The sequence below is a fragment of the Hyla sarda genome, chromosome 11, assembly GCF_029499605.1.
Source record: "Hyla sarda isolate aHylSar1 chromosome 11, aHylSar1.hap1, whole genome shotgun sequence".
NCBI lineage: Eukaryota > Metazoa > Chordata > Amphibia > Anura > Hylidae > Hyla > Hyla sarda.
The window spans coordinates 43,662,687-43,675,532 of NC_079199.1; the positions used below are offsets into that span (position 1 = coordinate 43,662,687).

The 12,846-nt window shown below is 40.8% G+C and overlaps 1 protein-coding gene across 6 annotated transcripts in view; it reads left to right on the plus strand.

Annotated features, from left to right (window-relative positions):
* Window positions 1-12,572, plus strand: part of SNAPC1 (small nuclear RNA activating complex polypeptide 1) — a 57,127-nt gene extending 44,555 nt beyond the window's left edge. For all 6 annotated transcript variants that reach the window (XM_056545975.1, XM_056545976.1, XM_056545977.1 and 3 more), the window contains 3 exons: window positions 3,763-3,907; window positions 8,984-9,061; window positions 11,700-12,572. In XM_056545975.1, coding sequence (XP_056401950.1) covers window positions 3,763-3,907; window positions 8,984-9,061; window positions 11,700-11,734 — 258 coding nt within the window. In that variant the 3' untranslated portion in view covers window positions 11,735-12,572. The remainder of the gene's footprint in view (window positions 1-3,762; window positions 3,908-8,983; window positions 9,062-11,699) is intronic.
* Window positions 12,573-12,846: the final 274 nt, after the last annotated feature.

A 12,846-nucleotide genomic window follows, 5' to 3' on the forward strand; every position in this document is an offset into this window, starting at 1 on the left:
ATAATCTGTTTTTTGTATCGGTACCATTTTGGTATTGATCTGCCTTTTTAATCACTTAACTTTTTTTCTGGGATATTATAAAAATTGCAATTCTGTGTTTTTTTTTTTTTTATTTAATTTTTTTAAACATTTGCTTCACTTACCGTATGGGATACATAATGTTATATTTTAATGGGTTGTACAATTACGCACGCAGTGATACCAAATATGTTTATTTTTATTATGTTTACATGTTTTTATATAGGAATAGGAGGTGATTTGAACTTTTAGGGTATGTTCACACTACGTAATTCCTGGAATTGGCGGGGGGGGGTTGGCGATCCAATATAGAGGCTGGGAGTTGTAGTTTTGCAGCAGCTGGAGACACTGTTTAGAAAACACTGGATTGCAGCCTCCAGTCTTCATGGGGATGAGGCCACAAGGCTTGCACACCAGGGTTTGGGGCTTTTCTACCATTCTTCTCAAACTCTGGTTGGGGACCATCATTGGAAGCCATTTTCAGGTCTCTGCAGAGATGCTTGATTGGGTTCAAATTGGCACTCTGGCTGGGCCACTCATGGACATTCACAATCCTGTGTGGTCTTGTGGTCATTGTCTTGTTGGAAGGTAAACATTTGTCCCAATCTGACGGCCAAAGCACTCTCTGGATCAGGTTTTCATTACCAATATCTCTGTACATTCAGCTTTCCCTTTAACCGCGACCAGTCTCCCCGTCCTACCCCCAGGAAGACACTCCCGCAGCATAATGTTACCACCACCACGCTTCATTGTAGGGATTGTATTGGGCAGGTGATGAGCAGTGCCTGGTTTGCTCTAGACACGATGCTTAGAATTGAGGCCAAAAAGTTCAATCTTGGTTTTTATCAGACCAGAGAATCTTGTTTCTCAGAGTCCTTTAGGTGCTTTGGAGCAAACTCCAGGCGGTTTTCATGAGTCCTTATCTGTGGAAAAAGCTTCTTCTTTCTGGCCACTCAGGCATAAAGCCCAGATTGGTGGTGTGCTGCAGTGTTGGTTGACCCTATGGAAGCATTTAAAGAACCTGATGCTCTTTGTCATGTCCTTACCTGATGAAGATAGCAACAGGCCCTCGAAGTGTGTTCTCTGTTATCTTAATAAATTACTATTTATTATTTTACATCCTATGTTTCTGTACTCTCTCCAGACAGTTACAGCCTTTCTTGTTTGCAATTTCTCCAGATCACTGTCTCAACGTTGCTTGGGAATTTTCAGTGCAACATCATTTTTTTTTCTTTTTTGTGCACTTCTCCAGATCTGTTCACACAATCCTGTCTCTAAGCTCTACAGGCAGTTCTTTCTTTCTCATGAATTGCTTTTTGCTGTAATATGCATTGTCAGCCTTGAGACCTTATACAGTCATGGTCGTAAATGTTGGCACCCGTGAAATTTTTCTAGAAAATGAAGTATTTCCCACAGAAAAGGATTGCAGTAACACATATTTTGCTATACACATGTTTATTCCCTTTGTGTGTATTAGAACTAAACCAAAAAAGGGAAGAAAAAAAGCAAATTGGACATAATGTCACCAAACTCCAAAAATGGGCTGGACAAAATTATTGCCACCCTTATCTTAATATTTGGTTGCACACCCTTTGGAAAGAATAACTGAAATCAGTCGCTTCCTATAACCATCAATAAGCTTCTTACACCTCTCAGCCGGAATGTTGGACCACTCTTCCTTTACAAACTGCTCCAGGTCTCTCTTATTGGAAGGCGCCTTTTCCCCAACAACAATTTTAAAGGGGTATTCCAGGCAAAAACATTTTATCCCCATCCTATGCGGGAGCTGCGTCTCCAGTTTCGGAAACCTCCGAGTTATGAAAAATGAGGAGGAAAAAAACAAAAACGCTAAAATAAAATTGGCTGTGTCCTTAAAGGGGTTATCCAGGAAAAAACTTTTTTTATATATATCAACTGGCTCCAGAAAGTTAATCAGATTTGTAAATTACTTCTATTAAAAAATCTTAATCCTTTCAGTACTTATGAGCTTACGAAGTTAAGGTTGTTCTTTTCTGTCTAAATCCTCTCTGATGACACCTGTCTCAGGAAACGCCCAGTTTAGAAGAAAATTCCCATAGCAAACCTCTTCTAAACTGGGCGTTTCCCGAGACAGGTGTCGTCAGAGAGGATTTAGACAGAAAAGAACAACCTTAACTTCAGAAGCTCATAAGTACTGAAAGGATTGAGATGTTTTTAATAGAAGTAATTTACAAATCTGTTTAACTTTCTGGAGCTAGTTGATATATATCAAAAAGTTTTTTCCTGGAATACCCCTTTAAGGTTAAAATGGGCTGAGTCCTTAAGAGGTTAAAGGAGCATCACATGCTTGAAACAATCTTATTTATCCACAATTTTTATAGGGTGCCAATAATTTTGTCCAGACCATTTTTGGAGTTTGGTGTGACATTATGTCCAATTTGCTTTTTTTTCTTCCCTTTTTTGGTTTAGTTCCAATACACACAAAGGGAATAAACATGTGTTACTGCGATCCTTTTCTGTGAGAAATACTTACATTTCTTGAAAAATTTCAGGGGTGCCAACATTTACGGCCATGACTGTATATACAGGACTGTGCCATTTCCAAATCCTGTCCATTCAACTGAATTGTACAGGTGACTCTGATGAAGGTGGCGACATCTCTGAGAAATAGGAGGCCAAATATCAAGAGTCATAGCAGAGGGTCTGAATACTTATATCCATGCTAAATTTTAGTTTTTCATTCTTGATAAACTTGCAAAAAAAAAAGTAAAAATTATTTTTTCACATTCTCATTATGGGGGACTGAGTGCAGAATTTTTTTTTTTTGGGGGGGGGGGGATTGATTTGTTGGATTTTAGCACAAGGCCTTGATTTAACAACATGTGTAAAACGGTCAGAAGACTGTACAAATGCATTAGGAAAAGCGTATTAGTAGTCCTTAAAGGGGTATTCCCTTCTGGAAATGTTTGGCATCAGATGGATGCAGGTCCCACCTTTGGGACCCCCACCTATCTCATGCTTGAGGGGTCCTCAATCCACTCTGGTCTGGTTGCAGCTGCAGGGGTGGTAGTTGAGCCAAAAACATCAAAGCCGGCTATTTTATGTGGTTTATGTGACTTTTTTAGGTTCTTGGCTCTAGATATGACAGGTTTTTCCATACACTTCTGTATAGAACCGTGTTTGACAACCAGAATGCCTCTAGATATTACAAAACTACAACTCCCAGCATGCCCGGACAGCCAACGGCTGTCCGGGCATGCTGGGGGTTGTAGTTTTGCAAAAGCTGGCAGTTGGGAAACACTGCTATTAGAGATGAGCGAACTTACAGTAAATTTGATTCGTCACGAACTTCTCGGCTCGGCAGTTGATGACTTATCCTGCATAAATTAGTTCAGCTTTCAGGTGCTCCCGTGGGCTGGAAAAGGGGGATACAGTACTAGGAAAGAGTATCCTAGGACTGTATCCACCTTTTCCAGCCCACCGGAGCACCGGAAAGCTGAACTAATTTATGCAGGATTTGTAATCAACTGCCGAGCCGAGAAGTTCGTGACGAATCGAATTTACTGTAAGTTCGTTCATCTCTAACTGCTATAGAACATGAAAAAAAGAGCTGAAAAAAATATTTGATAAAAATGTATAAATAAAAAAAGCTACCAAAAACCTGTAAAAACTGCATGACATTTTTTATGTTAAATTTTTTTAATTTATTTTTATGTGTATTTTAGTTTAGTCACATTTCTGATTTCTTTCAACTTGTACATCTAGGCTGTCAGATCCAGACGTCACCGGCAGGTTGAGTTGGTGACGGCGACTTCTGCTGAGACTGAGGCACGTGTTCCGATCACTAGAGCGGAGAGAGAAAGATTGAGGAGAGCCAAAAAGACGGCTGAGCGAGAAGCAGCAAAAAAGGGTAAACTTTGTTTTATCAAAATCTCATGCTTATTTTAAAGGGGTACTCCGTGGAATTTTTTTACATTTTTTTTTTTAATGAACTGGTGCCAGAAAGTTAAACAGATTTGTAAATTACTTCTATTAAAAAAATCTTAATCCTTCCAGTACTTTTTAGCAGCTGTTTGCTACAGAGGAAAATCCTTATTTAAAAAAATAAAATTTTTTGTGTTCTCCACAGTGCTCTCTGCTGACACCTGATGCCCGTATCAGGAACTGTCCAGAGCAGGAGAAAATCCCCATAGCAAACCTATGCTGCTCTGGACAGTTCCTGACACGGACAGAGGTGTCAGCAGAGAGCACTGTGGACACGACTAAAAAGAAATTCGAAAAGTTAAAAGATTTTCCTCTGTAGCATACAGCTGCTAAAAAGTACCAAAAGGATTAAGATTTTTTAATAGAAGTAATTTACAAATCTGTTTAATGGCACCAGTTCATACATTTTTTTTTCCCACCGGAGTACCCCTTTAAAGGAGGTTATTCCAAGGTTAAAAGTTATCAGATGCCTTTAAACCTGCTGGGCTCCGCATGTCTGCCTTCCCCCTTGTCCAACACACTTTATTAGCTGCCAGAATTCACATAGCGTCCAAATGGAAGTCACCTGTCCTCTCTATTCCTATGGTTTTGGATAGAATAAATAGCATTATGGTGTCTGAAAAACTTAAAGGGGTTATCCAGAAAAAACTTTTTTTTTATATATCAACTGGCTCCAGAAAGTTAAACAGATTTGTAAATTACTTCTATTAAAAAAAATCTTAATCCTTTCAGTACTTTTTAGCTGCTGAAGTTGAGTTGTTCCTTTCTGTCTAAGTGATCTCTGATGACACGTGTCTCGGGAACTGTTCAAAGTAGAAGCAAATCCCCATAGCAAACCTCTTCTACTCTGTGCAGTTCCCGAGACAAGCAGAGATGTCAGCAGAGAGCACTATGGCCAGACAGAAAAGAACAAGTCAACTTCAGCAGCTGATAATTATTGGAAGGATTAAGATTTTTTTATAGAAGTCATTTACAAATCTGTTTAACTTTCTGGAGCCAGTTAACATATATATAAAAAAGTTTATTCCTGGAATACCCCTTTAATGCATTCTGTACTGATACTGTGGCCTGATTTACAAAAACGTGGCAACCCTGGATCTCTTCACCTCACGCTGCAGATGTCTCTTATTATTTGTCCCTGTGATTTTACTTATGCTGTGATTACTTATTTTTATTTCCGTTTACTTATCTGCCCTCATGTTTATCTGAGTCTCTCTAACGGTTTCTTTGATTTTGTTTTTATTTATATACAGTACATGCCTGTATACCTTTTTGGTTTGCAGTGTACTTCTCATCTGACCTTCACCGTCCCCCTGTCTAAACTTCCCTGCTTCTATATAGCCCCGTCTTTTCTTTCATGTTTTTCTTGTTTTTTATGCATTGTTATTGATGTACGATTGCTGTGTTATTGTTTGATCAATACATTTTTCCTTTTGACACTAAAAGTTATCAGATTGGTGGGGGTCCAACCGCTGGGACCTACATCTATTAATAAGAGGGAGGTCAATTGTCCCATGAGTGACTGGAGCAGCGACCAAGCATGAATGCCACTCTGTTCAATCGGGGAACATTTCATTTACATGGTGCTTGCCATTTGAGCTCCCACAAACCACTGCATGACAGTAATAAGTATCCAGCAGAATATTGATCTGGCAAAAAGGAGAATAAATAATTTATATAAGATGAGTGAAATGTTATTAATGTGTCATGCAAAAATGGAAACTTCATTTAAAGGGGCTGTACACTAAAAACTGTCCTATCCACAGGATAGGGAATAAGTAGCTGATTGCGGGGGGGGGGGGGGGGGGGTGCGACCTATGGGACCCTCACAATCTCCTGCACAGGACTCCGGCTCTCCCCCATGTAGGGAACTTGGGTCGGCATGCCCACTCCATTATTATGGGAGACCCAAAGATACACAAGCAATGCACTCATGTATCTCTGGCTCTTCTGTAGAGATGGATGGAGGGCGGGTGCCGACCCCAGCACCGTGCATGGAAAGAGCGGGAGCTTGTGGATAGAGGATAAGTTTATTCTCAATGCACAACCCTTTTAAATGTGTATTTAAGTATGAATTTTTTTCATCTTTGTGAAATAGGAAATATCTACAAAATCAAACAAAATCCTAGCACTTCCTCTGGTCCTATTGTCTCACCGGTAGAGTTACACGTAGTACATTTCATGCTGTGGATTCTGCTACGAGCAGACATACAGGGCTACCCCACCTCAGCCCTGTGTGTGCAGTAAGGTCTGGAGCCCGGTTCAGGTATCACAGTCATGTCGATGCGCTGGGCCTCCACACCTTACCACACAGATAGGGCTGCAGCAGGGTAGCCCTGCGTGTCTACTCCTAGCAGAATTTGTAGGGCTTTTCACGCACTGGAAAATGCGGATGTGCTAAATTTGACCCTACCCTAAATTTCTTACTGAGGAAAATGTATCCCAAGAGCTCAGGCATGTGCCCCTCCTTTTATTTGTCATCCAGTTTCTAGCTGTAAGACATCTGTCTGCAGCAGGAGCCTCCCCCCATGCTTTGTCTACAGTAGAACACTACTGTTAAGCCCCCACCTGCTAAGTCCTAACCCTCAGTAATCTGTGAAAAGAAAATTAACCCCAATGTTTTCTGTTTTAAAGATCTACAGAAAATCTTGCTCACTAAAGAAATCTATACATAATAAATATGACTTTATGGATAATAATCTCAACAGTAATAGTTCAAGTGTGTAAGGGGGCTCTCTACGACATAATTGTGGGGGTGGGGGCAAACATCACATGACAGCTATATAGGTGTTTGGCCGCCCTGTGAAATGAAAGTGTATTTAAGTGTATCCTCTGTTTACTTTTAGCTTGTATTTTTAGGTTTGGTGCCCCTTTCCAATGACCTGCCATTTATACTCAATCTTCTCATTTGCAGTGCAGCATTGTTTGTAGGATGAACTTTTCCTTCTATATATTTAAAATGATAGAGATTTTTTTTTTAATGGTGTTTTCTGTCTCCCTGTCAGTCTGCATTCACATTCATCGCTGGCACTGGAGCTATGCACTGTCAAGGCTTGTTAGTTATTTCCTGGGGGACATGTGATGTTCTCACAGCTGAGACCTGCAATGGGATCGTAATAGAAATAATCTCAGAAATGATCCCTACCTGCTTCTGTCTTGAAGCTACCTGCCACCACTGGATACCTTACTTTGATGAAGACTTGTATTAAATCTATCAGACCTTTAAGGCAGTGTGGGAGATTAGCTCCTTGGAACCATTTAAATAGCATCAAAATAGCAGTCAGAGATAGCAATACCAAAGTAATGTTTAAACAAGTCTTCTCCTGTCTTTACTTTTCAGTAAAACAAATGCAACTTTTAAAGGGGTTGCCCACTGAATCTTTTTTTATTTAATCAATATGCCCGGGCTACATATTAAAACAAACATAGCATCTACTTACTTTTCCTTCTCTCCCGTAGCCTCTGGTATCTGCACCCAGTCTCTGCTGCACTTCACTTCCCGGAGCTGCAGACGGCATGTAACCTCGTTGCTCAGCCAATCACTGACTGCAGCAGTGTCCCGCCCCAGGCAGTGATTGGCTGAGCAGCAATGTTATGTGACCTCTGCAGCTCCAGGAAAGGAAGTGCGGCAGAGACGGGGTGAGGATGCTGGGTGTTGTAGTCTGAAGGAGCACACGCAACCTGTAAATAGTGATTTCTACAAAACAGGACAGTGGCATTCTGGGGAACACAAGACGGGTATTTACCACTAAATCAAGCATGTCCCCGACTATATGTGACTCATTTATAAAAGTAGCATTACCTTGGATAACCTCTTTAAAATCTAATGAGAAGTCATATGAGCTCTCCTCCTCACCTAAATGGTATGGTCCCCAGCAAACAGAAGAGGAAGAGGGAGCTCTGCTTTCAGAGAGTGTGACTGGACGTCACCGCTGCAAGCAAGACATGGAAGATGCTTTTCTCACCACACACAGATGGTTTCTTTCACTTGACAACCCCATTAAAGGGGTACTCTAAAGGAAAACACATTTTTTCAAATCAACTGGTTACAGGACAGATTTGCAAATTACTTAAAAAATCTTAATCCTTCCAGTATTTATCAGCTGCTGTATGCTTCAGAGGTAGTTATGTAGTTCTTTCCAGGAGAGGTTTGCTATGGGGATTTTCTCCTGCTCTGGATAATTCCTGACATGGACAGAGGTGTCGGCAAAGAGCACTGTGGTCAGACTGGAGAGAACTACACTACTTCCTCTGGTGCATACAGCAGCTGATAAAAACTGGTAGAATTAAGATTTTTAAGTAGAAGTAATTTACAAATTTGTATAACTTTCTGGCACCAGTTGATTTGAAAACATTTGTTCTCCAATAGAGTACCCCTTTAAGTCTCGCCAGGCATATAAAGGAGATGTCCAGTGCGGATTATTCTTATTCCATCCTGCCCGGGCTGCAAAAAAAGAGAAAACAAACTTTCACTTACCATCCTACGTTCCCCCGGAGCTTCGCAACATCTGATCGGTCGGCCAGGCTGTCTGCTTCCTACATCACACGGCGCTTCAGCCTATCACCGACCGAAGCAATGTCCCGCCTCAGGTGATAGGCTGAAGCGACGTGTGACGTCCCGGGCTAAGGAAAGTAGACAGCCCGGCCGACCGATCAGGATGGAATAAGAATAGTCCACACCGGACATCTCCTTTAACTATTTCTTGATTTTCCATATCTCGCCCAGCTTTCCCTGGATGAGATGTGTTTCCTGGGACCTGATGTCCACATATGTCCATCAGGGAACTATAGGGATCCTTGACCACTATTCCTATCTCTAACAGCAGGTAAATAAAATCCTAATACAGATGATGTTACTGTCAAATGTATCAGCAGTCTCATGACTGATTCTGTCTTCTGGTTCTGCTATTGTACAGTTCTATCATTACCATTTTGTTCTGTGCTGGATTATCAGAATGTCACTGTATTCTTGACCTAATAAGTTATTATGTTTGAATTACAGCTAACATGCTGCTGCCTCAAAAGAAACCTGGAAAGATGCCAATGATTCCAGAGGAGAATTCCTCATCCAGCAGTGAAGGTGGGGCCATAAATATATGGGGAGATTTATCAAAACCTGTCCAGATGAAAAGTTGCTGAGTTGCCCATTGCAATTTGAAAAGGCCTCTGAAAAATGAAAGAAGTGATTTCTTCTGGACAGGTTTTGATAAATCTCCCCCATAGTGTCTACTTTGTATGTATACAGGTATTTTTGTAGTAGGACTGTACATAAAATAATCCATAAAGATGTACATACCTTCCTACGCTCCCTTGGGGGCCTCTGGTACCCGTCACCGCCACGATCCTCTTCCTGGTTGCCGGTGGTCGGCGAGTCATACTGCACTTGGCCGGCGATAGGCTGAGCGGCAGTGTGAGAACGCTTCAGGACACAAAATTCTTCACTACACCGGCACCTACTGCCAGGGCCGAAAAGGTCACACTGCCGCTCAGCCTATTGCTGGCCGAGTCAGGACTTCACTGCAGCCGATGATTGGCTGAGCGCAGTATGACTCGCCGACCACCAGCAACCAGGAAGAAGATCGCGGCGAAGACCGGAGCAGGTTACCGGAGGCTCCGTGGGAGCGGAGGAAGGTATGTACATCTTTATTTTTTTTTACTGCCGGCAGTATGGGGGACAATTTTTATATTCTGGAGTACTCCTTTAACCCGTTAACGATGCAGGACATAAATGTACATCCTGGCGCTGTGGTACTTAACGCACCAGGACATACATTTACCTCCTGTACATGACCACGAGCATCGGACCGATGCTCGGGTCATGTGCGTCAGGTCCTGGCTGCTATCAGCAGCCAGGGACCCGCCAGTAACGGCGCACATCAGTGATCGCACTGATGTCCGTCATTAACCCCTCAGATGCCGTAATCAATACAGATCATGGCATCTGCAGCATCGTGGTCACTAAAATGGATGATCGGATCGCCCGCTGCGCTGCCGCGGTGATCCGATCATCCAACATGGCGGCCAGAGGTCCCCTCACCTGCATCCGCCGCCTTCCACGGGTCTTCTGCTCTGCTCTGGTCTGAGATCGAGCAGACCAGAGCAGAAGATGACAGATAACACTGATCAGTGCTATGCCCTATGCATAGCACTGAACAGTATTAGCAATTAAGTGATTGCTATAGATAGTCCCTTATGGGGACTAGTAAAGTGTAAAAATAAAAGTAAAAAAAGTGTGTTTAAAAAAAGTTAAAAAAAATTGAAAAATCCCCTCCCCCAATAAAAATGTAAATAGTCTCTTTCTCCCATTACCCCCCCCCCCCCCCCCCCACAAAAAAAAAGTGTAAGGAAAAAAAATACATTTAAAAAACAACCATATTTGGTATTGCCGCGTGCATAAACATCCAAACTATTAAAATATAATGTTAATGATCCCGTATGGTGAACGGTGTGAACGTAAAAAAAAATTCAAAAATTGATGCTTTTTTGTAACATTTTATTCCAAAATAAATTGATAAAAAATGTATAAAGTTAATAAAAGGTACAGATCCATGTGCAAAATAAAAGAGCCCTCATACCAACGCTTATATGGAAAAATGAAAAAGTTATAGGTCAGGAAAATAGAGGGATTTTAAACGTACTAATTTGGTCAAATAGTTTTGTGATTTTTTTTAAGGTGACACTATAGAAAAGTATGTTATCATGGGTATCATTTTAATCGTATTAACACACAAAATAAAGAACACATGTAATTTTTACCATAAATTGTACAGCCTGAAAACGAAACCTTCTAAAATTTGCAAAATTGCGATTTTCTTTTCAATTTCCCCACACAAATAGTATTTTTTTGGGTTGCACCATACATTTTATGGTAAAATAAATGATGTCATTACAAAGGACAACTAGTCGCGCAAAAAACAAGCCCTTATACTAGTCTGTGGATTAAAATATAAAAGAAATCCTTAAGGCCAAAATGGGCTGAGTCCTTAAGGGGTTAAAGGGGTACTGGTGCAAGGAAGTTAAATAGATTTGTAAATTACTTCTATTTAAAAATCTTAATCTTTCCAGTACTTATCAGCTGCTGTATGTTCCAGAGGAAGTTCTTTTTTCTTTTTGAATTTCCTTTATGTCTGACCGCAGTGCTCTCTGCTGACACCTCTGTCCATTTAAGGAACTGTCCAGTATAGGGGTGAATCCCCATAGAAACCTATCCTGCTCTGGAAAGTTCCTGACATGGACAGAGGGGGCAGCAGAGAGCACTGTGGTCAGACAGGACATTTCTGTTATTCCTCCTGTAAATGGATAGACAAATTGATAACTGAGTGTTACTACCTGTCAAAAGGTTGTGTCCCTACAAAGTTTAACACTATCGGTGTTGACGGAACAATGTCAAAGTATTTAGGGACAAATCCTTGACAATCCTATGGATTTATAATGCCCAGTAGTTAATTAATTCTTACATTTCACAGCACAATGCAGTATTCTAAGAGAATTATTCCCCATGAAATGATGAAGCATTAAGAGAGCAGACAGATACGGGAAATAATTGTTATGAAGGAAGCATAAAATGATGAGTGTGCATAGTTATATTATTATTGTGTATATATATTGTGAGTGTATATATATATATATATATATATATATATATATATATATATATATAACACTTATTACAGAGCCATACTAAAAAATTCATGTAATTTTTTTATTTACTTTTGCAGATCTTCCCGCTTCAAAGAGAGAGAGAAAAGACTAAAATTCCATGATCCTGACTGCCAAGCAGGAGTTAATAGAGTTATCCCATGAATCAATTTCATACCAGAAGTCCTGAAATGCTGTTAATAGCTGTTTTATAGTCCTTGTAGCATACAAGACCTTATCTGTTTTTGCTTTCATGTATCCCCCTTTGTGCTGCTGATCTGTTCTGTTCGGGGCAGGCTCTAGACGAAATCTGTCTCCTTCTCCTTCTGGCAGCTAACAATATGGCCCCTTCTTCCTTTGGCTAAAGATATATATTGTTGAAGTCAACATATATACTGTGTGATATCCACAATATGCACTCCCAAAAGTAATAAAAATATAATGGTAAAAGCTTAGTGGGTATGTGCAGCATTAATATCACTATGCTGAGACCTGGCTGTCGAGAGGAGGGAGTGACTGAGCACGTGCGGCCTCCAGCATTTCGCCCAGTAGGTGGATGTGCATATAATTTTATACTTTGAACACTAGGTGGCGCCACACTGTGTAAGTAAATATAATTTCTCTTCACTTGGTCATTTTTGTAGCCGCATATAAAAAGCAAATGTTCATTTTTATGATCTCTACAAATGCGTATGATATTTAATATGGGACAACTCCTTTATACACTGTACAGGACTACATGTAAATATGTGTATATAAATGTTATAGATTTCATACTGTTTATTGCAGAATATTTTTATTTTTCAGGAACAATAATTTGACTGCTTTTGTTACTGCATTAATAATAAAAAATAAAAAACTTGTGAAATTGACTCATTTGGATATTAAAGGGGTAATCCGCTGTTCAGCGTTTGGAAAAAAAACTGTTCCGAACGCTTGAGCCGGCAGCTTGTGACGTCATAGCCCTGTCCCCTCAATGCAAGTCTATGGGAGGGGGCGTGACAGCCGTCATGGCTGTCACGCCCCCTCCCATAGACTTGCATTGAGGGGGCGGGACAATGACATCACGAGCTCCCAACACAGCTCCAGCATTCGGAACAGTTTGTTCCAAACGCTGAGCAGCGGAGTACCCCTTTAAGGAAACAAATGCTGTGTGTTCAGAACCTTACACAATGGGACAGAAAATGAGAGTGATCTTACCGTCACTTCCTGCGTGTTCACCTGTCC